This window comes from Chaetodon trifascialis, chromosome 22 (assembly GCF_039877785.1).
Source record: "Chaetodon trifascialis isolate fChaTrf1 chromosome 22, fChaTrf1.hap1, whole genome shotgun sequence".
NCBI lineage: Eukaryota > Metazoa > Chordata > Actinopteri > Chaetodontiformes > Chaetodontidae > Chaetodon > Chaetodon trifascialis.
In genome coordinates, this window is record NC_092077.1 from 15759656 (window position 1) to 15786267 (window position 26612).

The 26612-nt window shown below is 43.9% G+C and overlaps 2 protein-coding genes across 2 annotated transcripts; one reads left to right on the plus strand and one right to left on the minus strand.

The window, feature by feature from the left end:
- On the plus strand, nucleotides 1-2929 carry ndufb2 (NADH:ubiquinone oxidoreductase subunit B2). Its single transcript, XM_070992339.1, has 4 exons — nucleotides 1-211; nucleotides 403-547; nucleotides 1390-1465; nucleotides 2823-2929. The coding sequence occupies exons 1-3, from the start codon at nucleotides 126-128 to the stop codon at nucleotides 1462-1464; spliced, it is 306 nt and encodes a 101-aa protein (XP_070848440.1). The 5' UTR covers nucleotides 1-125; the 3' UTR covers nucleotide 1465; nucleotides 2823-2929.
- A 2489-nt stretch (nucleotides 2930-5418) lies between these two features.
- kdm7aa (lysine (K)-specific demethylase 7Aa) lies at nucleotides 5419-25867 on the minus strand. The gene is made up of 18 exons (XM_070992338.1): nucleotides 25763-25867; nucleotides 16829-16914; nucleotides 16227-16344; nucleotides 15462-15622; nucleotides 12763-12904; nucleotides 12085-12271; nucleotides 11614-11776; nucleotides 9337-9424; nucleotides 9101-9207; nucleotides 8829-8920; nucleotides 8532-8618; nucleotides 7662-7913; nucleotides 7424-7548; nucleotides 6921-7075; nucleotides 6734-6828; nucleotides 6330-6502; nucleotides 5842-6224; nucleotides 5419-5642 (listed from the first exon to the last, which is right to left on the minus strand). Exons 1-18 carry the CDS (start codon nucleotides 25858-25860, stop codon nucleotides 5554-5556), a joined length of 2601 nt encoding a protein of 866 aa, XP_070848439.1. The 5' UTR covers nucleotides 25861-25867; the 3' UTR covers nucleotides 5419-5553.
- Between the last annotated feature and the right edge of the window lie 745 nt (nucleotides 25868-26612).

Below are 26612 nucleotides of genomic sequence, written 5' to 3' on the forward strand. Positions count from 1 at the left end.
TGTCGTTGTTGGGAGGTCGTTTATTGACAAGAGGAGAAGGTGACTCCTCGACGACCAGGGCGACAGTTCGCTCAAATCTTAACATATAACGCAAAAGAAGAAGGTTGTTTCCAAGACAAGCAGCCATGGCTTCTTTTGGAAGGGCGTTGGGAGTCCTTCGAGCAGGAAGTCGGCTCGTTCGACGCACTCCGCAAAGGATAACGACCAGAAAGTAAGTGTTGTCAAACCGGCTAGCATCTTAGCTTTAAGTTAGCTGTACTACAGCAGCGGTTTGCTAACACAGTGAAAATTAACAGTTCAGTTAAAGCTCGTAACACCGTCTTAAATGTTACTTTATATTGTGCGTTATCTGATATTGATTCAAGTTTGATTTTTATGTGTTTTTTTTTTTTAATGTTTTAGGGCTGGAGACGGACCGCACATTGAGCCACAGTACAGGCAATACCCACAGTTAACGAAGAAACAGAAATTCGAGTCAGAATTTATCAGCGGTGTCATGTGGTTTTGGATCCTTTGGCACTGCTGGCACGACAGCGACGCAGTCCTGGTAAGTAAACATGCCGTTTACTCTATCCAGCTTCATTTCCTCTTATCTATAATGCCGGTGAATATAAGAGGATCCTCGAAAGGCTTTTGCTTTTTTTTTAATCAACGGAGTGTGTTAGCTATGGATTAGCTAGTCCATTGATGGGCACGTTCATGTGTTAATAAGTAATTTGTGCTAATCAAAAAAGCCGTTAAGAAGAAATAAGATTAAAGTCTGATGCACCCGCAGGAAATTTGGTGACACCGACAGCAAAGGTGGCATTCCACAAAGTGAAAAAATACGCTATATTCCCATTATTAAAATGGAATAAGAATCTGTAGAAACACTACAGATAACTACCAAATATCATGACAATTAAAACATGTTGACAGTAATGTCAGACTGTTTCTGCAGCCTGTCAGAGAGGGAAGAAGAAAAGTAGTTAATGTCTGATGCGGGCTATCTGACCGAAATGGTGTTTTTACAATCGTGGGAGCTAAATGACCATGGGTGGATTATTTTCCTAATCAACAGCAGATGGTACACTATGTATTATCAATCATCACCATGTTATCCTGAGCTGCAGTGATAGAATAAGAGTGTAAAAGCATTGACAGCACTGTCAGGGATCCTGTCACAAATTAGATTATCTTATACACAATTAACAGCTACGCTCTGGTAAACAGTACTTCTGTTTTAAATGCAGAGCCAGGGTCAGCAAAATCACCTATAAGACCCCCCCCCCCCACACACACACACACACACTTGAGGAAAAAGATGCAAAAATGAGGTTGTTTGTAATGTGCAGAGTTTTCTGTTTTAAACTGGAAATGTTAAATTAAAGGTTCTTCCCTCGTGTGTAGGGTCACTTCCCCTGGCCCGATGCTTCGCAGTGGACAGACGAGGAGCTTGGAATCCCACCAGATGACGAGGAATAAGGTGATTTCTTCAGTTTCCTTTACTTAAATAACACTGGTACCCTTTAACAATCTGATTTGAACTCGCACAATATGTAATGCAAGCATAAAGAAGAAGGTTAGGTCGCCTCTAAACTACCACTAAATCTGATTAACTAGTGTTTTCTGATGCTGTTAACGGATTGTTTACATCTCTTAACTGCAATATTTGGAAACCAGCCTGTATTGTTTTAGCTCTGAGTAGATAAAAAGAATTAAAAATGCAGAATCTAGTCATATATGTGAATTTATGTCAAAAATTGAAGAAGTCTGACCGATTACAGTGATGTGCCTGTGGAGGAAATACATTACGTGGCTATTTTCATCCTCATTTGACTCCAGGTCAAGTCCCACTAAAACACTGTTGTAATAGCTCTACAGATCCACTTCACTGGTCCTTTTCACAACAGAGATTTTAGGTTGTTACAGCAGGAAAAGCACAGGTGTTGGTTATGACGTTGGCTATGGTGCTGGTGTATTAAATTGTCCCAGTAACCCATGACAATTAATTAATTTTTACTTAATTATTAACACTACGTGGCATTTCAAAATATCTGAAGATCATCCTCAAACTCTACAGTTTGCTACGTCGCCTCTGCTGCAGGGTCGTGCTGTTTTCTTTAAACTTTGTACTGTTATGCATCTCTTCTCTTGATTGTGTCTAAAGTTGTCATACATGTACACCCGAGACGAGTCTTTAAATGCACATTTTGGGTGAAATGTTAGTTGTTGTTTACAGGATTTTCATAATTAGTTAATCGGTGAAATTAGTGGCCGACACTGCCGTGAATCCACCGTTATCCTGAGAATTCATTTTTGCCAGGATGTTTTAGTCAGCCAGCACGCCCCCTCATCTCTTAATCCATCTGATCGTTGCAGTCTGTTTACAGGAGACATGCACTCAGTTGCAGGTTTATTAGGGACACTTAGCTAAAACTGCTGCTGTCCGACAGTCCTGCAGTCAAAGGTCACTTCACGAAGGTCACAGTGTTCAGTTTTGGTTGAAACTGTTGTCTCGAGCTGTTGATTCAACATCATTTTGGAGGCTGTAGTTTGCGGTGCTGTTGAGCAGTATTACACTCTAAAGAGAAGAGGTTATTTAGAAATGGGGTGGACAAATTAATAGAAACACCTGTCAGTATACAGCAGCGTCACATACTGCAGACTCCAGTGATCCCACAGTTGACTCAACACATCAAACTGAACATTATGACCTTCGTGAAGATCGGTTTCAGTAGACGTCATTTGTTTTAGCCAGCTGTACCTAATAAACTGGCAACTGAGTGTATATGTTTTTGTGCACTGTTGTAAACTTTATTCTTGTTGTCTTTTATTTGTAGATCACCAAGAGGGACTGAAGCTGCTGGACAAGTCTTTGTGGAAATCATTAGGATATCCTGAAAGTCATTGTTGTACATAGACTAATAAAAATCTTTAAATATGTTAAGCTGTTATCATTTTATGTACAACTACACTATAAATGTCTAAAGTTCAAAGATAAATCCTAATTGTACAGCTAGTTTCTGTTATTAGTCAGTTGGCTCTGACAAAAGACAAGTATGTTATTTCATTAGTTTTATTTACACGCAATTTTTGAAATGCAGAAACAAAATGCAACGCATCAACAGTGTCACAGTTAGCCAGTGTTTGTATATTTTAAATCATAAGCCATTCAAATCTGGAAAAAAACCATTGCAAGAACCAACGCACATAACACAAATGCCAAGGGAGCTGCATATAAAAGCGAAAAGGGACAGATCCTGTACGATGAATACGACAGCTTATGACAAACCCTGCCTGCGGGCCAGCTCGCCTGTTTTCAATGACTGGACATGCAAAGAGTTCAAAGGGTTAAAGTGTAGTGTAAGAAAGGGGAGGAAATCGGTCTGGAAATGTGATTAACACTAATTTTGTGTTGGAATCATGTGAAACACCTCATCGGGGCTGGATGATTGATCACACAGTCACTCGCAGGTCATGTGCACTACAAGTCAACCTGAGCAAAACGTTTCACGCTGTTCAAAGAGTCTTAAAGCTACTTGGCAACAGTTCAGCCCGGGTGGCGTTCGCAGGTGTCAACTGTCTTTTTAGAGTCAACTTAGCGAGGGTTTCTCTGTCGAACACTGAGCTGAACGTGTGTTAGGAAGCAGTGGGGGACAATACCAAATTCATGTGAACAGAAGTTATCTGAAAAGGTACAATGACTGACCGGTTAAAGCACAGCTTATCGTCACGACTTGAAAACCACAACCAGGAAATCTTTTTTTTCTGAAGCAATGAAAAACAAACAAACCTCAGCAACTCCAAACCACGAGGTGAATCTGCTGAGAGCGTCCTGTCTGCGTCCATGACGTGGCTGGTGGTTAATCAAAGGTTATGTCCATGGCATCATTCCCTGAGAGTGAAGAACTGCGCACCCCGAGCAAAACACATCAGCACTGGTATTTGTTTTTTCTCAAAAAAAAAAAAAGGAAAACCCACAGTCATCCCATCAAAGTTCCTCAAACGTTCACTTCCTCTGAATGCATCGACGACTTTGGATCGACCACAGTGGCTCAGAATACTCGTTTTTTTTTTTGTTTGTTTTGTTGTTTTTTTGCTAAATGAGAAGTGGCACTAGTTGAAAAAAGCTCAGGTTTAGATATGGAAGTTGACATTTCTCAACCTAACCTAGTTTCTATTCGCACATAGCCCAACACCTCCGGCTACAGGGAGAAGAGGAAACCAGAACAGACAAGAACCAACACAGGATCTGTTCAACTGGGTGATGGGGGGTGGTGGGTCGGTGAGGGGGTGTGACAGAATAGAAGGTAATAAAAGATTTGTAGGTAAATTGCTACTCAACAGATGATGATCACATGAAGTCTAAAAACATCCACCTTTACAAAAAAAAGTGTTAAAAGGAAAAAAAAAACCTTTAAAAGGAAAAAGCCCTCAGAATAACCGAGGTTTTAGGGTCCAAATATAATAAAATCATTATCTCTTTCAATTAATAAATACGTCATTCAGAATCTATAAAAATAACACATTAAAAAAAAATCAACATCACAGATAAAACGAGAAATAAATTAAGCAGGAAATCGTGCGAGTCGAAATTCCTATTTTAAACAAATTCAGAGAGGCAGCACTTTGACTCGCCTTTCGCCAGAATCACTCAGAAACGCCCCCCCCCCTCCTAATGATCAAACGACATAGTGCAGATTTGAGAGTAGATGTCTGCACTGAACTGTGCAGGTGTGTAACGCACCGGCTTTCAGGACAATCGACTGCAGCAAAGTGCTGCCTCTCACTGTCCTCTCCTCAAAGTCATTATTGCTGGTGTGACTGAGATAAGGGGGGGGGGGGGGGTGAGGACTGGAAGGGACAAGCATGAGTGGAGAAAAGTAACAATAAGCACCATTTTGAAATTTCAGTTCTCCTCCTTAGCACCTCGTTTCCCCCCTCAGGGCCAGAGGGGAGAAAACAAAAATTAAAAAAAAAAAGGAGAAGCAGCTCCGTTTCATCTGCTCCTCCGTCCCGTCCAGTTTGTCGCAGACAGCCGTGAAGCCAGCGAGGGGAGGGGGGAGGGGGGGTGCGTTCAGCGGAGAGAGGAAACACTGATAGATGCAATGCAGATGACGTTGGCATCAGAAGCAGCAGCCGTCGCCGCTCCCCCGGCAATGCGAGCGTTTCTCTTGTTTGTTTGCATGTTTGGTGGACCTCCTGCTTCTCCTTCGTCCGTTTCAACGCCCGCAGGAGCTCCGGTCCACCGCTCCCTGCAGCGCGCGCCCGTCGTCTCGCCTCCCGTGGCTCCTCTTCCGCTTTGTTCTGAGTGTGCTTGTAGTGAAGTTGTGCACTTGCTTGTTTCAATACCCTGTCTCCTCCTCAGCATGCACAGTGAGCGTGTTTCACGTGTCGAGGTTACGGCCGTCTCCCGGCAGCGTCCCCTCTTTTTTTTTGTTTCTTTTTTTTTTTTTTTTTTTAATTTCTACAGCACGAAAGTGTCTGGTAACAAATACACAAATGTTTCTCTGTTTTTTTCTTTAAGAACGCATCCACACGGATCCTCTTGCCTCCTGAAGATTTGACATGTTACACGAAGACGCGGCTGTGTCTGTTGAGTTTCAGGATCTTCCCCAGTCTCTGCTTGGCTGTGGCCATTCCTTTTTTAGGCCGCTTGCCTGAAAAAAAAAGGAGGAAACAAAAAGGAGACAACGTGTTAATGGACTTAATGGTGAATGTCCAGGGCTGCATCTAATGATTACTTAATTAATCATTACTCTGGCCAGGCGTTTTCTCAATTAAAAAAATACTGACAGCGTCAAACTCTGCACGTCCTCCATTCTGCGCAGCAGAAACATGTGAAAACAGTAATCAAACCTTTTGTGGCCTGATTGCTGATAGGCGGGGGGTTGGGGGCGTGCCTCTTGGAGGGGTGCAGCGGTGGAGACATGGAGGGGTCACAGTACTGGTAGTCCGTCTCGGGGCTGCTGCTGTGGCTTCGGCCGAGAGGGCTGGGAAGCCCCTGATTGTCCCAGGCCTCGCTGCTGTTACCCTGGCTGTCCATCGGGCTCTTGTCCCCCTGCAATCGGCGCTGGTGCTGCGCCGCCTCCCTCTGTTCCAGCGGTGAGCACCGGCTTGCGCCGGACCACCAGGGCTCCTGGGACGAGGCTACCTTCTCCGGCTTGGAGGAGCACAGCAGACCGGCCATAGACAGCATCCCCTGAATGGCCTCTTCTGTGCTGGGTGAGGTAGGACGTTCTCTGCGGGAGGAAGACAGAACTCGATCAGTCAGTGTACTTTAAAACAACCCCTTTGAGCTTTGCCCTGATGGGACCACTTCCAGCATCTCTGCACACGTCTCTCACCGTTTGAGTGGTTTATGTTTGTGCCTGAGTTTCTGGCCAGACTGGTCCAGCTCTATGGTGTGCCCTGAGCCTTTCTGCTGCGACGAGCCCCTCTCCTCCTCTTCCTCCTCCTCCTCCTGGGAACTCTCTGAATCCTCGTCAGAAGAGGACGACGACGACGACGACGCTTTATGCTACATTGGAAAAGTTTAGATTAGAGAGGAGTGGAATATCTGCGTGCCATCACAGCACACTGTGGGATCACTCATCACATTTACAGTTCATGTTCTGGCTTTAAATGTGATACAAGTATTTTCCTTTCCTGTTTGTTTTCATTTTAAAGGAATGCAAACATCGTGCATTTACAGTGATGTTTATGATGGACATTTGATTGACTGTGCAATATAAGAGCCTGTGATTTTCACCTCTGTGGGACAGTCACTGTCTGACTCCACGTCTGACACACTCGAGTGTCCTGAGACTTCTTCCCTGAGTTCAGTCTTCACCCTCTCCAGACCCCCTGAGAAACACGGGAACACACCTTCAGTTTCAAACACGGGTGACAAACACTACAATATGAGTTTAATAAGAACAACTGTGATGGTGTCTTACTGAGGAGTGTGGGTTTGTCGACCATGCTGTGCTGCTCCTGACCGTCCTGCATCCTCTCCAGTTTCACATCCACGCAGCTCTTTGGTGGGCCTTGACCAGCAGGGGACCGTTCACCCTCCGTCTTCACCGGGCTGCTGCCTGGCCGCCTCATATCTCTGCACACACAAAGATGAAAAACAAAACACTTTCACCATAAAATCTAGACAGTCTCGACTGTAGAATGGTCTTCATTGTGATCTGTGAGATGAATCACACTGACTGTTTATCTATGGAGCTTAATTCTGCTGTTTCCTGTGTTAAGGCTCGTCTATCAGTGTTAATTAACATTGTGATTGTTGTACCGTTCTGACTCATTTCTGTTTTGTAATGATGAGATGATGGAAGGATTTACACTCTTCATGCTTTTCTAAATGAGCACATTGTTCCAGTCTTTAATGGGCTGCTATGCACAAAAATATATCAGGTTATCCCAAAGTCAGGTGGACTGAGAGGTGAGCTCTCACCTGATAATTCTGCCGTTGACCAGCATTAGCCGCAGGTGGTTGTCATCTAAGGACTCCGCAGCAGCAGCCGATGCAGTCGACACCTTGTTGAGCTTCCCGTGAACCTTGGCACAGAAGGCCGCATCCTGAGAGGTACGGACCACCAGTCAATGAATGCACGTTTACCCTTAGGAAGTCTCCACGCTGAGCCACTTTTTTGCTTCACAAGGAAAAACTTTGCACATGAAATTATGCTCACCTCCTCCAGCGGTCCCACCTCCAGCCTCCTCAGCACCTCCCTGGTGTGCCGCTCCAAGATGTCCAGGTTGGAGGGCACTTTAGGAGCCTGCCGCTGCTGCTCCCTCAGCCGCCTGGCAGCCCTTCTGGCCCGCCGGGCCTGGCACAGCCTCTCCAGCGTGGAGCGAGTGGCCGGGCAGCCGTTTGATCCAGACGCTCCTCCGCACCCGCTTCCCTGAGATTTCACTGGCTTGGTACCGCTGACTGGTTCCTCCTGTTGATGGGAGCAGCAAAAACACACCGTGGCATCAGGTTTCTAACAAAGTCCGTACTATCTGCCCACATTTAAAGCCATTTTTGAATTGTTTTCTGTTTGACAGTTAGTTAAAGTAGCATCATAATCATGTCAGTGTGGCTGTGCTGTGTATCCTGTGGGTGGGATACGTGTGTGTGTGTGTTATGTAGACCAACAAGCAAAACAGATCACAGCTGTATAAACTGAGCTCTGACAAGAAAAAACGCACTGTGTGACAGAAGGTAAATTCTAAACCTGGTGTTTCTTTGAGTCTAACAAACAGCTGCAGTTTGAACGTGTCAAATATTTTAAATAAAGATATGAACATAATGCTTGATGTTCCAGTTCCCCAACTGTGTTCAATATTTAATATTTACAATTGTTTATACAGATGAAATACTTACAGATTTTTTGGTTGACTTTCTATGAGGACTTTAAAGGCGCACCCTCTCAAATTATAATATTTATGGATGAGCTTTCGCCTCCTGATGATGATCCACGATGGAAAAACAAACTGCAGCTGCAGCGTTCTGTAGCTCGTTACGGTTTAAAAGGTCTAACCCCGTCTTTCATCCTTTCCTCCCTGTCCCCTCTTACCTCCAGGTAGCGGATTTCCTTAGTCAGCTCTTTAATGAGATGGTTGGGCCTGATATGGTCTGGTACCTCACTGGTGGGCTCAGTCACCTGCGAAGCAGCAGCAGACCACATTCAGACAGGAGAAGTGAACACAGAGAAGTCTGTTGTTGACCACCGACACGCATCCAGGAGATAAGAACAAACAGCCGTGACGTCCCCGACGGTGTAACAATGACCATCTGGACTGTAGACGCTAAAGGCGGAGTCAGGTGGAGGTACACAGAGAGATGACCGTGAGAACACTGCGGCGACACTCACCTCTCGTTTCAACCAGGTCCTCAGTGCACTGATTAAAGCCTTGACTCCCTCCACAAGGTAGGTTGGTGGTGGACAGCTATCCTCTCGAAGCTCTGAGAAGGAAAAACAATTAAAAAAACCATTAAACCTGAAAAAATCTGAGAGAAAACTAATCATGTAAAGAGTTTTTTTTTTTAAATATATGATTATTCTAAATTTGATGCTTCGTAAAAGTGCTCGGTTTATCTAATTTTATGTGTTTTGATCACTGTTTGTTCACATTTGCATCTCACCTTTTAGCGTTTCCAAGAGGTTCTTTGCCACATACCAACAGATTGCCTCGAAGTACGGAAACTTAAAGAGGTCTGGGGTTTTCAGACGGCGCTCCATTTCATAACACCTACAAACCAACAGATGAAATACAAAAACAGTTTAGTGATAAAGCAACAAACGTGAAAGCAAACTGGCGTCTGGCTTAAACTAAAACAAACAGAAATCAAGCCTTTCTTCTATGATGTGAGCTGTTTACCTGAGCTGCATGCCAATATTGAGGTTGTGAAGGAAGTTCCCTCCAAAAGCCATGCAATCCTGAGAGGTGAGAACGGCATGGATCCAGCCTGTAGGGGGCACCAGAGCACAGAAGTTTACACATACTTACAATACAGGGCAGCTAATTTGACCTTAAAACAAGGCACTTCACACATCTGATCTGCATGAAGATATTTACAGCTCTTACGTACCCAACCATGCACAAAAGACCCATGTGGGTAAAAACAAACAAACAAACTTTTTATCCTCCCTCAGTCAGACTTGAGAAAGATAAGGTTTCTTTTAAAATCATGTGCTCCCCCCTCAGATAAACAGCGCTCTTTATACAACCCAGAGTGAGAGAAAGCAGAGTCTGGGAGGCTTGTTGTAAGTCTGATAGACAGGCCTGATAATGCACTGGTTGACTGACCTACTGTGCTCTCTGACCCCCACTTAATTCCCACCTCTCCACACCCTCTCTGCCAAAGGCTCCCCTTTACAACGCTGCTTCAGCCTGCTGAGAAAGCACTGCTAGAAGACTGATTGAGGACGTCCAGCAGTTGACGGGCTGAACGGAGCTTTGTCTGTCTGTGTGCGTGGGGAGAGCAGAGGAACTCTATCGGCTTAAAAAGTCTATTGAGCGACTGATGGATGGGTAATTGTCTGAATTGTATGACTGGAGGCTTTGGCTTCACTGCAGGGAAAGAAAGCATGTCATATTCAGTGAGTGACATGAAACACAAACATCTTTTTACCCTCTTCACACTACTTCTAATTAACGACAACAGAACTGCTAGTTAAAGTAATGTACGAGTGCAAAGTCATGTGCAGGGGAAAGCTGTGATCTGCAGCATCATTGCTGCTTTCATCATATTACATAATAGCACTGTTTTTCTTCATTTTTCCATTGTAATCATGATCATTAAGAACTGTTTGGGTTGTTGCTCAGGAAGAAATTCTCTCTCTGTTATTTTCCCTTGGCAATGATAGAGGACCTTCAGGAGGCCTGTACTTTCCTGGCAGGGACCATGAGAAGCAGGATTATTTTAACTTTTGAATGCATGTGAAAAGACAAACAAAACCAGGCGACAGGTCAGCCTGACGAGAGTTAGTCAGACTGCAGCTATGAAAAGACATTAGCGACACGGACAGCTACGGTGCTTGGGAACCACATCCAGGACTCTAAGGGTGCTTTGACACCAGGTTCGATGGGTTCGGATCAATTGTGGTATGTTTTTCCTCATTAGTGCAGTTTGTTTAGGCTGACGTGAAAGCTGTCAATCAAACCCTGGTGAAGACCAAACAACCGGGCAGAGGCTGACTGACAAGGAGGGTCTCAGCTTGTTTCCGAGCAGACTCTGATCTGAAGCAAATGGACCAAGCACAGGTTTTTGTGATAGCACGTATGTGATTTTAGCATGAATATGAAGGCTAAGCTACAATTAAGTCCATCTGGTGATTATGGCTGCTTGTTTATGGCAAAAACTCCTAATCATGATCATTTTGGTAAATATTGAGATCACAGTGATTTAACGTGATTACTTGCTGACTTTGGAAACATCACCATACCAACCATTTGGTAAACATGGTGACGCACATGCAAATCAGCTCGCTAATGCACGGATTTTCCCCGATTGATCTGACAGTCAAAAGTTTGGTGTATTATGCTTGTATCCTGATGTTTAGCAGTTCATCAAGTTCATTAAAAAGTGTGCAACACGGTGATCTCTCATTAATGTCCTTCAAATCTAATCCAGACACCTCACTAATGAATAGCAGGCCTGCACCAAACCTCCCATTCTCAAATAAAATCATCGATTGCTTTGATGTTTTCCAGTCAGGATTTCAACCAAACCATAGCAGCAACACTGCTCCTGTGACGGTCTTGAATAGCATCCACTTGAACACATACAGTACATACTTCAGGTCTTGGTATTATTAGATCTCAATGCAGCATTCAACAGTCAACCACAACACTTAACCTAACAGACCAGAAAACTAGGTGTAGGGTTCTGGTACAGCGCTAAACCGGTTTGAGTCCTACTCAAAGAACAGGGACTGTTCATTTGTAATGACACATCAGTCTGATCTGCTTCAAGTTGACAGCTCTCGGTTTGTTTGTCCAAAGCCAATATGAACCCAAACCAGACCAAAACCTTTTCCTTGGTCCAGACCAAACGAACCAAACTACAAATGTGAGCGCACCCCGACAGTCAGCATTAGAGGAAATTAACTAAGATGATTAACAGAAACAAAGACACTTCACACAAGCACAGACCTGTGGGGATGAGCAGGGTGGTTCCTTGGGGCACAACACACTTGTAACACTTCTCCACTTTGTCCCCAAAGAACACTTCACTCTGATTGGGCGAGGAGCTCCATGCCTCGTATAGTGCAAGGTTGGCGGGAGTGGGCTTGATCAAGTAGAAGACCTTCTCACCCTGCACAGCAGAAGAAGAAGAGGAGAGGTTTGAGTCGACGCTGTGGTGAAGCTGCTGGGATAAACATCCACAAACACCTCGAAATTAAGATCAGCCTTAGTTTATGGAAGAGGGAGGGCGAGATCGTCCAAATGGCTACACAAGAGCTGCCCCCGAGGCTGCCTGATGAATCGATGTGACGTGAGAAACAGGGTGGTAGCCAATCGGCAGTGTGCGCCTTCACTGAGCTTGAAAAATGGAAGCTCAGCATCGTCTTAGACCAAACACATCATTGTGGATTCTTGCTTTATTTTCATGCACACACTTACCCAGAGAACATGGTACCAGACCGAGGTGCCCCCAAAGTCTATATGGAAATCTGTGTAGCTGTCCTTGACTCCCATAAGGCAGTACTTCTGGACAAAGGGCTTGGGGAAGAAGGAGTCGTCCGGCCAGTAGTTCTCTACCCAGGACATCTTCTGAGCCACGTCGGGAACCTCCACCAGCTCTGACATCCTTGGTGGGAGGTTGGAGCGAAGCAAAAACGGAAACAAACGAGAGGTTGGGCTTAACTGAATGAAAACAAGAAGATCTCATATTCAACTTATCCAAGCATGTTTGAGAATGATTTATCAAGTAATCTGCATCAGCATTAGAGCTACAACGACAAACCTCTCGGGACAATAAGTGTACTGCAGATGTGTTTGGTATTGGTGTACATGTTGCTTGATAAGTACCAAGAAACTGCAGTACAGAAATGTCAATTAGGTTTGAGATCATTTAGAAAAAGTGTCAAGAATTCCAACATTTTGATGTCAATTATCATCCTAAATAAAATGGTATCAGTCAGAGTTTAGCAGCCATACAATTGTTCTGAACAGAGCCAATGCTGGTTTTGAGAGGCTTTTTCAGAAGTTTGACATGGCTGATGTGTACTGCTAGTGTTAATTAGGACCCTGTGCTGACTGATGCTCGTCCTTTAGCCTACAGACTGAAGCATAGCTTACTTAGTGTCAGAGAACTCCAGGCTGATGAGGTTGAGGACCTTCGGTCGATGCGGCTTGGTGAAATACTTGATAAACTCGCTGAGCTTCATCTTGCTGTCCGCCTGCCGTGCCACGTCTATCACATCGATGACTTTGTCGCCACCTAGATGGGAGATAAATACAGCTTAGTCCATGTGATAGCAGTTGCTCTAGTCGGTGACTCTTGAATGAAAAATATCTTCAACTTTTTAATTGGCTGCTGAGTGGGTGTGGAGTTCACTGGGGTCAGCGGCCTGCTGGCATCTCCATGTGCTTTTAGACATCAAGCCCTGAGGGAAACTGGCACCAATATGGCAGTATGGGGAGGGGTTGTACAAGGGGGCAAGTGAGACAATCTGTCAATCTGTCCAGACCACCAGTCCCTGAGGAGGAGGAGTGGGCGGAGGTGAGAGGGCTGCTGCGTTTAACGCCTATGTGTGCATAGGAGACCTTGAACATATAGGTGGATACATGTATAGATGTGAGAAAGAGAGCGCACATAGGCTTCATGTGGTGCGTTTACGCGTATGAGACAGAAAACAGATGCTTAAAAGGGAAAGAAAAAAACAAGTCAAGGCAGAGAATACACAGCTAACAGTTGGGACGCTACAAATCACACTCGGGTGACACGTGGGGCCGGAAGTGAGACCAGGGTGCAGTGTGTGTAGCAAGACAGCTGGTTGTTGTATTTTCCCCACACCCCTCCCACTCACCTTTTTTATTACCCCTTTGCATGCTCTCTCTCTCTCTCTCTCTCTCACACACACACATACACACACAGTAACATGCACTCACATGCACTTGCACTCACAAACACCTCTGAAGGCCCAGCTGGCCAGCGTCTGATGACAGAGAACAGCTGGAGTAGAGGCAGTCAGTCACACAGTGCGAGACAAAGCTGCCTGGAAACCGCCGGCCTCAAACACCAGCTTCACAAGCACGACAGCAAAGGAAAACCCTTTCATAATGTTCAGAATCCACAGAGCTGAACCAGCTCGAGAGGCACTTCAGCCTGCCTGACATCCCAGTGCGACCAAAATAATATATCACAACACCCAGTAATGTTGAAGAGGCCATTAATTTAGGTAACTGTTGCAAATATGTCTTAGTCAACGCACTTGAACCACAGACTCTTTTTTCTGCATTAATTCAAATTAATTTAAGAAAACATTTTTCCATTAGCCATCAATTTATGCAGCAAGGATAATAATAACAGTGACTACTCTTTGACAGTGCTACAGAACAACAAGCTCTTTACTATCAATATGGCATTGCAGCATTTATTTTTCTTGCTATTTAAAGATTTGGATAATGATTTGCAGTCTGTACGTTACTCCGTAATTCTTTCACATACGCAAACCTTATGGCAAAAGTTAAAATACTATTACGCATTAGCTTCTTCAAAGGTGGTTTCGCCATCGCACAGATGTGTACCGTCTGCCTGGAATGATGAAGTATCTGCCCGGGGTCAAACCAGTGTTTAAATCCAGATTTTCAGAGACAGAGCCACCCTGTTCTGATCTTCTGGTTGTATGTTAAGTCGGCCACACAGACTGAGGAAATGTTGGATTTAAATGTTGGCTATGGCCCGAGCGAACGTTTCAGCATTCTGGACAGAATTCTGCAAGATCATGAATATATATTTAAAGGTATAACTCGCTGCTGTAATGCAGGTAATAAAGTAAAATTTTCACTTGTCAGGCAAAGGTTTTCATCAGATTAACAGATCGCTGCTCAACAACTCAAGAGTTTACAGAGAGAGAAGTAAAATGACAAAAGGTCCCCGGCATCTTAACCAGCAATAACACTTATATTTAACCCCCTGGGATTGCCAAATTAAGGTCAATCTGAAGTTTCCATGTACCAGCACTGGCACAACACACCACCACACACCATCCATCATGCTGGTGGGTCATAAAGGCAAAAATAAAGCTATAGATTTATATCTTATTCAATGTCTATCCAATTTTCAGTACAAGCTGTATTTACACAACCTCCACCATGAAACACCCACTGACCATTCATTGATGCTCTACCACTGAGGCCAACCATTGGCCACACACTAAGATGACTACACAACCGCTTAGACCCCAGTGAGACAGAGAAGACATCAGCGTTCACTCCTGTTCTCCCATTGTCTTCTAACTGTAAGAAATGTAACCCGACACTCAGTCCCCTGTCACAACACCTGTGCCTTGGCTTAATGCTCAACAGGGCATGGGAGAGGGAGATAAAGTGAGAGAGAGAGTCTGTAATCTGAACTTAATGATAAAACCACTGGTGGGCTTGGTAATGGGCTTGTAATAGGAGCTGGGAAGTGGCAGGCCGTTTCAATAAGGAAGCGGAGTGGGTCATGGAGAAGGTAGTGAAAGCTTAGACGTCACTCATTTAGAACTCATTCAGCCATCGCCTGATGCCTGATAAGTGGGTTAAAACCCCATGAACCTGGAAACCTGTTCATATTGACACACAGATGGCGCCTGCTCAGCAATGGCCACTTAGCTGGCTGGTGTTGGGTGGTTTCATAAGCTTTTAAGCAGACTCAGGCTACTGTTTATTCCAATCACAGAGCCTGCATCCTTCCCAAAGGATAAACTAATGTGTTATTGTGAATTTGATACAGCTGACGGCAACTGTTTTACACCGTAGAATAAAGCCTGTTCATTATTAAGTGTCCTTACCCACATACTGCTCCACATCTTTGACAGAGAAAGTAGGAGGTGGCAGTTTGAGTCCCAGGTCCTCCATCTCTGTGACCGCGATGGGGTAGTTGAAGCCGTGTCTCTCCAGGTACTTGGGTGTCACCTGCTCGCCCTTCATCCGCCTCAGAATCTCCTCACCACTGAAACAAGATCATAAGTTCATTAAAGTTCATCTATCCACATTTTATTAACACAACCTCAGAGGCATGACCGCTAAGGGTTACTGTGTAGCTTCAGAGCGGATGCAAGTAGCCACAATAGACTACACCTATAGTCTCGTCAAAAATTCAACTAAATGTAGGGGTTACAGTGACTACAGAGATACCATGTGGAGACCAGAACAACTGTGACTGGTTAAACTGGGCTGTTGGATGATGGTGCTGACTGCTGAACATTAAACAAGTTGGTGAAGGCTCAATTATACCACAAACTAAGCAAAGCCATCACCACAATCATTGCTCTCATCACAGCGAGTAAGAGAACAGAAGAAGCACTTGCAAAGCCACCTGAGGGAACTGAATTAAATGACACTGACACCTCATCATATGCAATATATCCATACGGTGTTGCAGCGGTGCCATCAGCGGGTAAATTATGATGCTGACCTATAAATTAACAACCTACGCTGCAGGCATCTATGGCAGGACTGCCATTAATCTCTTGTGTTAAGTATAAAACTAGCTTTAAGAGCACTTCCTGGTGATTGCGTTGACTGGTGACGCATGTGTCCATGCTGATATCTACCTGGCGAAGGTCCTGCTCTGGAGCTGCTTGATAAATACTGGGGTGCCGGCCTGCACCGGCTTCGATCCGTCATCTGGCTCCGTGTAGTCGTGCCTGTGCCAGTTGTTGCGCTTTTTCACTGCAACAAACAGAGACATCAGAGGTTCGCAGGGTTTTATCATGTCCCTCTTTGAGCTTGTTCTCCCAAATAGTGGTGAATTATGCACATCAGCACCACTTTTTGTGAGGATATTAATTCACTTCCCTGCGCTCAGAGATGGAGGGGCTTGTCCAATCAAAGTGGAGGGCTTACAAGTCCATTCAATTAGCCGGTTAATGTCTGCCCTCTGGGCTCTACGAGGTTGACCCATCCCCCCCTTTAAAAATCAGACCTGAATAACACTGCACAGTGACCCTATTCCCCTGGGACCAGTTCAACACACAGAGACAGCAGTGGGAGGGGAAAAACTGAATGTTAAGAGGGACAGACATGTAAATGTAAGGCAGAGAATCATAGGACAGCGTTTGATGAATGAGATACACGTTTGGACCGAGTGAGGGAGGGACACGGAGAAACAAAAAGCAAAGGAAACATGCCACTAATGACAAATGGCGTTACTCACTCAAGGAGGGTCCTTGTACGACATCACAGTTGGGACAGTGGTAAACATCAATATCCACAGCATGATGCTCTTCTACCTGCACACAGCTGGAGATGGACAGGAGATACAGTTAGAACACAGTTAGTCACGCTTTTCCAAACATGTTTAAACATCATTCAGGATCTATCTTACATACCGAGCTCATGTGTTTTTGTGCTTGAGTTCTATCAATATGTAGAGTAATAGACCACCATCATAGCAAAAAGAGATTCATTTCAATAAAATGGACATGGTAAAAGTGAGAGGTTCTCAGCTGCAGCAAAGTTTATGTTGTGTGAAGTCTTGAACAAAAGTCCTGACCATAAAACATGATCTGGAGCATTGACTAAACCTGTGGGTACCACTGGGCACCAAGACAAGTTGGAACCGTTTAATCACCATCAAGCTACTGTCAAACACTGTGTATGTTACCAGAGGAGATGTTAGTGGGGACAGGTTTGGGGTAAACAAACACTGAGAAACAGCAAAGTACAGTTTGGGTATGGACAATGACCTTTGATCTATTTTTCCAAACAAACGACCTACAACTGCAGCCTCACTGATTTTCAGACAGCAGCAGGAAACTCATGGCCTTTGCACAATAACAAAATAAAGGCACTAGCATGGCCCTGGCCCTGATTACTGCTGCATTCACATAATATCTTTTTGGACCATATTTTTGAGCAACCAAGTCAGAAAAACTGTTGACGAAGATATCAGGTTCAAAACGTGTCAACAAAATTGTGGATGTAAGTGCCAGCTATGGTGGCTCTGCAGCCATTCTGCCAAATAAAGCCTGACATTAACACTGATATACCTGATTCCACTAAATCTAAAGGAGCTATGTCTTTGCACATTTTGCTAGCATCTACTTTTACTTGTTAATTCGTTCCAAATACATAACAAGGCAGAAGTAGCATATTTAGGCTATTTCAATGATGCAACGACCAGGTTAGCTGTGCAGGTAACCATCTTGGAGTTGAAATAAGGACAAGTTTCCCTGTTCTTCCCATTCTGCCGTCATAACGTCATTGCAGCATGAGGTCAAAAGCTTGGCTGAGCATCAGCTGCTTGGACAGAAACACCACGTTTACACTGAAAGTTTTTAAGATGTGGGTAAACGTGCTAAAAAAATCACGATTAGCTCCTTTTCCTTTGCCAGCAGACAAGCCGATTGTACCCTTTCCCACTGAGGACAAAAGCCAGATGTTAGTGGGTGTCAGTGTCAAAGGGGTAATAGTGAAGTTTTCCGCAGTCGTGCTTATTTCTCCCACGGATCTACGACGCTGCTAACCCTACCCCCGACTGTCCTGCAACAACCGAAGCAGAGGCACCAGCACACATGCATTCCTCTGTTACATACCACAGCCCCATTCCAGAGCAGCATGGGTTGAACAGCAACCGAGTTGCAATATAGCCTGAATAGACACCAGTGGCTATTTAGAGTTAGAGAAACTGCAAGCTACATGTTTGTGTGACGCAAGCGTGAGCACAGGTCATTCTTAAAGGTTAAGTGATGTGCGCTGTGTGGTGGAAAGGTCACACAGCTTTGTACTCACAGGCCAACAATATGCCTGTGTGACTCTTTGAGCTCTGAAGAAAGTGACTGTTTCATGAGATCATGTTGTGTGTCCCCACTTGACCTCAAAATAACCATCAATGCATATGGCTGCAATTGTCCAACAATCCGAGGCCGTTTCTTTACTTTGCTTAAACGCTGATTATCGTGTTCAGATCTATGCGTCAAACATTGTTATTAACAGCCACATTTAGAGCATCCAGACTGGTTTATCCTACTTGTGTGAAAAACAAAAACAAAGCCAAAATGTACTCATCCCATGACCAAGGCTTGTTCTTAATTCAGCTAATTAAGAAACAAGCCGCAAGGAAGGAATTACACCATGCAATCCATAACAAAAATAAAGCACACCAACTTGGGACCAACTCCTTCCCTTGGGCTCTAGTGACTGGTTTCAGGTTGACCGTTAACATAGTGACACGGGGTATAAACGATGGATTGGAAGCTGACATACCCTCTGCTTTAAAAGGCAGGCGCCTGCAGGAGGTATGGAGCTAATCGCAGCCTGCTATCAGCTTTGATCTACAAGAAATTGCAGGAAACTGTAAAGGAAATAAAGCTGAGGGCCATTAACTCATCAGGAAGTGGTGAGCTCGTGTGAGTGCTGGCCCCAATCACCCTGGTGCACTAACAGGATATCAACAGTAGCTCCCTTTCTCCTGTTTACCACATACAACCTTGTGCTATTATTAGCTGCACTGCAAACATTTACTTGATGAAAACTGCATCTGTAAAGCAGACAAAGATATATAACAGTGGAGATGTCCATTCAGGTGTGTGAAAGAGTCATAACATGCATTTAGTTGCTCATTCATTGATATTTCAATATTTGATTTGCGAGTGGGCAAGTTATTTTTCTGCAAGTTAATTTTTGCCTCCAACTTCCACAGAAAAAACTAGCCAAAAAAAAAAAAAATCTAAATGGGAAATAGCACGCACGCACACACACAAAAAAAGCTTACAGAAACACTCCTGCTCCTGCACGTGAGCAAGCGGATGACCAACAATAACACTGTGCAGTGCTTGGCTGTAGTATTAAACCTAGCTCATGTATCAGGAATCTGGGTTCAAACATGTGGCTGTTCGCTGGGGGAAAGCATGAGTCACACGGTCTCTGCCGCCGGGTTCGTCGAGATGTGTGAGAGCAGCGCGTGCACGGCCGAGGTGACTTCGCTGTCCTCATCTCACTCTGTACTTTGCTTTATGTAATGCCACAGTGGGAAATCAGGGCACTGTGCCACATACGCCGGCCTGACTCAGCTTATGCGTCACCTGTAATGATTACTATTTAACAAGGCACCCACGCTCATGAAGCCGAGTGGACTTGAGATAGAGAATGCAAAAAAGGGGGGGAGGAAATTCAGCTGAAAGAGGGCCAAGTATTTCCTCCTGCCTTGCTTGGGCCTGATGATGTGTTGCATCATCCCAAAGCTGGCGAGTGTGCAAACAGCTCTTGAACCAACGTGAACCTCATTTTCTTGGAAAGCAAATCAGAGCGAGGATCAGATTGGACCCAAGTGAATTTACGTCATCTTCACATTTAAGGAGATAGTGTTATCATATGTTGTGGGACAACAACAGAGCGCATTGTTATAGAAGCCGACAGAGAGTCCAGTCAATGTGTCTCGTGAAGATAAAAACAAAACCTCGCCTTATTCAGACTGGAGGGTTATTCTGTGACGGCACTGCAGCAGATTAACAAGCAAAACATCCCTTCCTGAATGTGAGAGATGTGTGTACTTGGCTAAACCCCTGCCATCAACAGCCCCTCTCCCTGCACTTCCTCTCATCAAGGGCCTCCTTCCTGTGTGACTGAGAGGGCTTATTCATTAGTCCATGCACTGTGAGGGGTTCATTGTCCTCCATGATCGGTGGAGAAACACAAAGGCTGGAGGCGGGCATCACCATTATTTTAAGCTCTAAATAACTGCTCTGCATGGGGCAGTGACACGCCTACATTAGGGAACTGGCAGCTCCCTAATGGATGGGTGGTAAGAGATAGAGATAGAGAGGAGATGAGGGCAGTTAAACACACCTGGCTATCTTTATCTACCCCAGAGGAGCACCTGACTCCTCCGGCCCTTTCCCTAATGCACTCAGCCAAAGATTGCATAAACAGTGCTGGACTTGGACAGCAGGAAGCCACTGAGCCCTGACAGATGGATAGGGATCTCTCATTTTGGCTCTCACTGGTTAAATCATTTTAGCAAGCTTTGCGTAAAAGCGAGCTAACATCCCTGCAGTGGCTACAGCTTGAAGGAGACCACAGGCCTGTCTGTAGTCAGCTGGTAAACAACAAAAGAGGATCACTTTGTTGTTTATGGGGCGTCATGGGAGCCCCGGGGAGTTTTAACAGCTTAATTGTTTTTGGTGCAGGTTGAGTTGCCTTGAGCCTCCAAGCAGTGAGGCTTTGCTTTTACACATGTCTTCAACATGGCTGTCTTAAGACCCCTAGGGCCCCTGTAAAACCTACAAAGTCATCAGTCTTGTGACTGTCTACTGCTGAAACACATCAGTCAACAAACTCAGTCAGAGCTCACCTAAAGACGACTCATTTGTGGATACAATCCTCTCTCTACACTTGTCTATAAGCATTTTTGCAGCTTACTGTTCTCAACAAAATATGACTAAAAAAGTAAATCTGAGCTTTTAATGACAGGAATACCGAAAACAATTATGTTTTAGCCAGTCTTGAGAGTTTTCCTTCGATATGGATTCACCGTGGCACAGAGAGCTCTAAATCCATTCCTAAATCAAGTAGAATACTATTTACTGAGTGACATTTCTCAACTAAGTTTTCAATTTTACAGCAGCACTGATTTATCTTTAATATCATGATTCAATCTGACTAGTAATCAATGCACGAGGCTGTTGACCCATAATCAAAATTGATCAAGCTGAAAGCAATGCAGTTTCCCTGCCCCCAAGAGACAGCCTTGCTAATGAATGTAAACATAGCTTTTTTTTTTTTTTTTTTAACTTTTTATTTATAAACATGTAAATAGAACATGAGATCATCATGGGTGGTACAGTTAAAATCAAAGTATTCTATTACACATACATACTGTGCATACACATACATCATAGCCAAATGTCACACTTTTCAAGGCGCATATTCGATCCATTTTTCCCAGCGTTCCATACACTTCTCCAATTGGAGTCTTAAAATAAAAGTAAGTTTCTCCATACAGTAAATTTCATGAATGATCCCGTGCCACTGGATCAGTGTTGGAGGATCTACTTGCATCCACCTTCTGGTTATGGCTTTCCTACCACTAGCCAGAAGAATCTTCAACAAGTATCTGTCCTTATGCGAGACTGTTTTCGGAATTTTGCCGAGATATAAAACAACAAAAGAAAATTCCAAATCCACTCTTATAATTTTATTTATTTCGGTTAATACCTCCCTCCAAAATAAATGGATTTTCGGGCAGGACCAAAAAACATGAACATGGTTAGCCATAGGGGTTCCACATTGTCTCCAACAAAAGCCTCGGCTCTGTGTGCCTGTTCGTAGTGCTGTTAATTTAGGAGTTATAAAAAATCTCACTACATTCTTCCAGCCGAACTCTCGTAGAGATCTGGAGTTTGCAGTGGTTGCCTGTGTCTCACATATTTCTATCCAGGTCTCTTCTGATATTTGTGTTTCTGACTCCTTCTCCCACTTTTGTTTAATGGATAACGTGGAATGATTATTAGAAGCTTGTATACTTCCATATATTCTTGAGACCAACTTTTTATTATCTTTCTTTTCATAAGCCTCATGAAATATTGAGATTAAATTGTATTCCTTCTCCTCCTTGATTTGTAATTTTTTATTATAATAGTCTCTGACTTGCAGGTATCTATGGAAGTCCTGCTTCTCCAGTCCAAATGTGGCTGAGATAGACTCATAACTCTGAAATTTACTGTTTGAGATGAGTGAACAAAAGGACGTGATCCCTCTCCTAACCCACTGTTTAAAGCCCCTGTCCAATCTAGCAGGTTCAAATTCTGGATCATATGCTATCCAATTCAAGACTCTTGCCTGTTTCTCTATTTGTAACTTCCTCAGAACCTTAAACCATAGTTTGAGAGTGAATACAGTCCATTGATTCAAACTGTTATAATGTTTTTCTGCTTGGTTTTTATTTCCTATAATAGATTGTATTGGAATTTTTAACTGTGTAGTTTCCAAGCATTTCCATTTAGATTCATAATTTGGAGAGCACCAGTATACTAAGGGTTTCAACTGTGCAGCATAGTAATAATCCTGTAAACAGTAAACATAGCTTTTAACAGGCCCTATGAGGTTGCTACTCACTTTGGCCAATTATCTACACAGACATCTAAACAGACGATTGGAGACGTCTCTTTCATGGACAACAGTCATGAAAAAAGAAGAATCCTTCCACTCGTCCATCCATCCACTTAGCGTAAACACTAAAAAGGCACTCTGTAGAGGCTATCCATCTCTCTTTAGTGTGCTCACACTCTGTGCGACAGTGACGGATCGCACATTGAACTTGGCTAGCTGGAGCGCCCATCAATCATTCCCTCTGTCCTCATTGAGCCCCACTGGTCTATCATCACCCCCACCACCCACACCTAAATCAGACAACGGGCTGACTGGAGTGCCTGACACCTACACCAGGGTAAACCCTGTGATCTGAGTTGACCCAGTGAGGATTTCCAGCACACCAACATCCACAGGGTTGACGTAAATTGGTATCTTGGAGGCAGTGGAAATAATCCATTTACAGATGCAGGTCTTGTAATTAGGTGAGGCTCTAAATGGTAAATAACAGAGTTCAAACTAACATTTGTAATCCAAACCACAGGCTCTAGTAGCGGGTTTTGGTGTCTAGAGAAGTCTTTCAGGGCAGTGCCACACAAGATAAATCTAGGTCACAACAAGATTGAAAGGACAGGAAAAACCCAAAAATCAATTCTTGCTCTATTTCTTAAACATTTCTTGTGAAACATAACAATGGCTGATTTAATAATAGGTCATATTTACCACTGTCATACCCAATGTGTGAGTATGTTTTATCAGCCATGTCGTGACCAATCCACATCAAATAACATAACCTTACAGAGGGTCAGATCAATATCTGATAATAACAAATACCCAGAGCTGAATTAGAATAAGGAGAGGGGAAGCTTGAATTGGTGCAACCCCAACAACGAAAAATTACTTCACTGATCACGACTCGGACACAGATAAACCACACAGTGTTCTGTTCACCAGACCCAAGCCATCCCAATAGAGTCCCAGGCTGTATTGTGCACTGACATGCTGAGAGATACAGGTGATAGAAAACAGGACACTCTCCAGAAACTGAGGCAGCGATACAAAGTCCCCCACAAACACAAACAACAACTCGGCTAACACACTGACAAACAGGCACCAGGAGGTTGAGCTCCTCTCCTTTCCACTCCATCAGCGTGCCATCATCCACAGCCAGAGAATATCCCTTTCCTTCTGGCCAGCCTCGTGGGAAAGAGGCAGGAAATGTGGCCGTTTTTGGAGCTTTGCTGTGCTGTGTGTGAGAGTATCTGCTTATTAGTCATCAATGGGGGAAGCTCCAACATTTGTTCCTTTTCTCGCTGGCACATGACACACAGCCAGTCTTTTTTGGCTCTGATGTGCCACAAATTCTGGCCGCCAAGTTTTTTGGCAGCACGCTGAATGTGGTTACGCAATGATTTCCGTCATTTCGACACGAGCAAAAACAGATTATTGTATTCATAAACAGTTGCCGTGGAGATTCGCCCACACAGGCTGATTCAAAGGATGGGGTAAGTGTAACTTTTGTCTAAGTTGGCCGATGGACTTGGGGGCACATAGATAAAAAGTGACAGCTATGCAGTCAGGTCAGGTCTTGCCGGTTACGTGTGTCTGACACACAGCATATTATCTGACTACAGCTATGACACATTTTCTTGATATCGGGGGGAAATCTTCCTTCTCTCAGGATCAGGCCTTCAGATGAGCAACACAACAGCACCGTCCTGCCAACATTCACGTCAACAGGCTTTATAGTGCTTGATAACAGAGGTCTTATCTGATCATCCAATTAAAAGTACACTCTGTACAATCAACTGATCCCCAATTGGGATCAATAAAGAAGCAGTCTGAAGTCACAGGGTGATTGTCGTAATATATGTGGAAAAGAGCATGGGTGCCTGAAATCTGACATTTTAGGCTTAACATGCTCAGACACACAAAAAGGTTTTTATTACACAACAATACAATTCCAAGTCTGGTTTTGACAGGCAGCCACCACCCACACACACACACTCAGCATGAATCATAAAAAGGCTTATAACACCGCTGGCTCACTTGTAATCAGTAATGAAGATAGGACATTTTAAAAAATTAGAAATGAGGACAAAACGCAATCTCAAGCAGTCCAGAGACACGTTCCTGTCTGGTGCCTTTAAATGATCCCCCTGTTCACCACTAGGGGCCCCCTGCCATGTGCCTCCTCTGCTTGAAAGGGGGATTTAAATTTCTCAAGCTGTCAATCAAAAGCCCGACCATAACAAGCTCCTTGTTCTCTACCACTCGCTTTCTAATACAGCCAACCACTAAAAACACATCCAAATACAAAAAGCACAGGTTACACACACAGCTTGCAATTTGCATGTATTGAAATTTAATATTAACGCATCCGGTATAACAATAACCTGCAGATTGTGTCCAGATAAATAGAAGTTGTTTATGAAATACTCCTTATGCAATAAGTTTGAGGTACACGTAAAAGGCTGGTTGCGGTTGCCATTACCGCGAATAACCTAACTTGGTGAGCTACATTGGATCCACACACTGGTATGCAGCAACTAGCCCAACTGGCTTTTTCATCTGTTAAATCATAGTAAAAAAACAACACTAAACTTAACTTTGAAGTGACAACAAGAAGCTGGCAAACATGCCGCTTTTCCATGTCAGGATCACCCCGCCGAGCATTTGATCTCTCAGGCTGACTGACACCGCTCGGCTGTCCTGATAGATCCGCATATTAGTGGATAGAAACTATTTGCTATAGGCTGTATTTCAGCCGATAGCGTTTATTATCAACAAAATTACGGAGGCCAGGTACATATCTTATGTTTTAGACTGGTTGGTGGAACAGCTGACGAAATTTAAGCCTATTTCAGAGAACGAAAGCCCACTTTCTTCAGCAAAGTCGTGTCAATAGACGGTTTAAAACCCCCGTCGCCCACCGCTAGCGTTAGCAAGCTAAGTTAGCTACCAGTCACCGCTTAGAGAACCGTCGCCTTTCTTCAACGAACAACTCGTGTTTGTCGATTCTAATGAACCACATCTCCGAAAGACACCATAACCTACATACCTGCCGTGAAACCAGTCTTTACAGATGTCGCACTCGATCATAAACCGGCTCACATCGTAGGGCTGCCGGCAGACACAGTACAGCGGGGCCGCCGCCATCTTCCTACTGTCCCCAAACAACGCAGGAATGAAGCGGGGCGGGGATTTAACCCACCGCCCGGAAATACCCGACGGGAGAGCCGAGCGTGCACGAGATCCTCCATTCTAGGCAATCCCACCTCTGACGTCAGTTTCCAAATTATTCATTTCCATCTGCTTGTGTGGGCACACTAACAATAGACACAAACTTTTTCCAACAAAGGAATGACATAATGCGATCGTTTTGGGCATTTTGTCGATGTTACAGTCTGAGATATGATGCTTTTCATTCTAAATAAAGGAAAATGCTGAGACTTGTAGGTCTTAGTGACTGAATTATATGTTTATTGTTAGCATTATGTGGTTTAAGAGGTGTATTTAAAGATATTTCAAAAATGTTACTTTTGATAATTTTCCTATTCAACTTCATTTTTTTATCACAAATTCATGAAGACCCTTTAAGAAGTTGATCTCAAATTGTAGACCAGAACCCAGACTCTCCGCAAACTATGCCATTATCACCAATATGCATAAATCAATATGAACGGATGCACAGGCATTTTAAAGTATTTAGTCAGTGTAATAATGAGACCATAAAAACAGTGCCTTGACCATTCACATTTTATTCCATATACATCACTTAAGCAGACAAAAATGAACAAAAATACATAAAATGTTGTCAAACCCTGTATAAAAAGTGCATTAGCTGACAGAAACTGGCATGAGGAACCTACTTCCAAATGTGCAGCATCAGCACTGACTTATCAGTAACC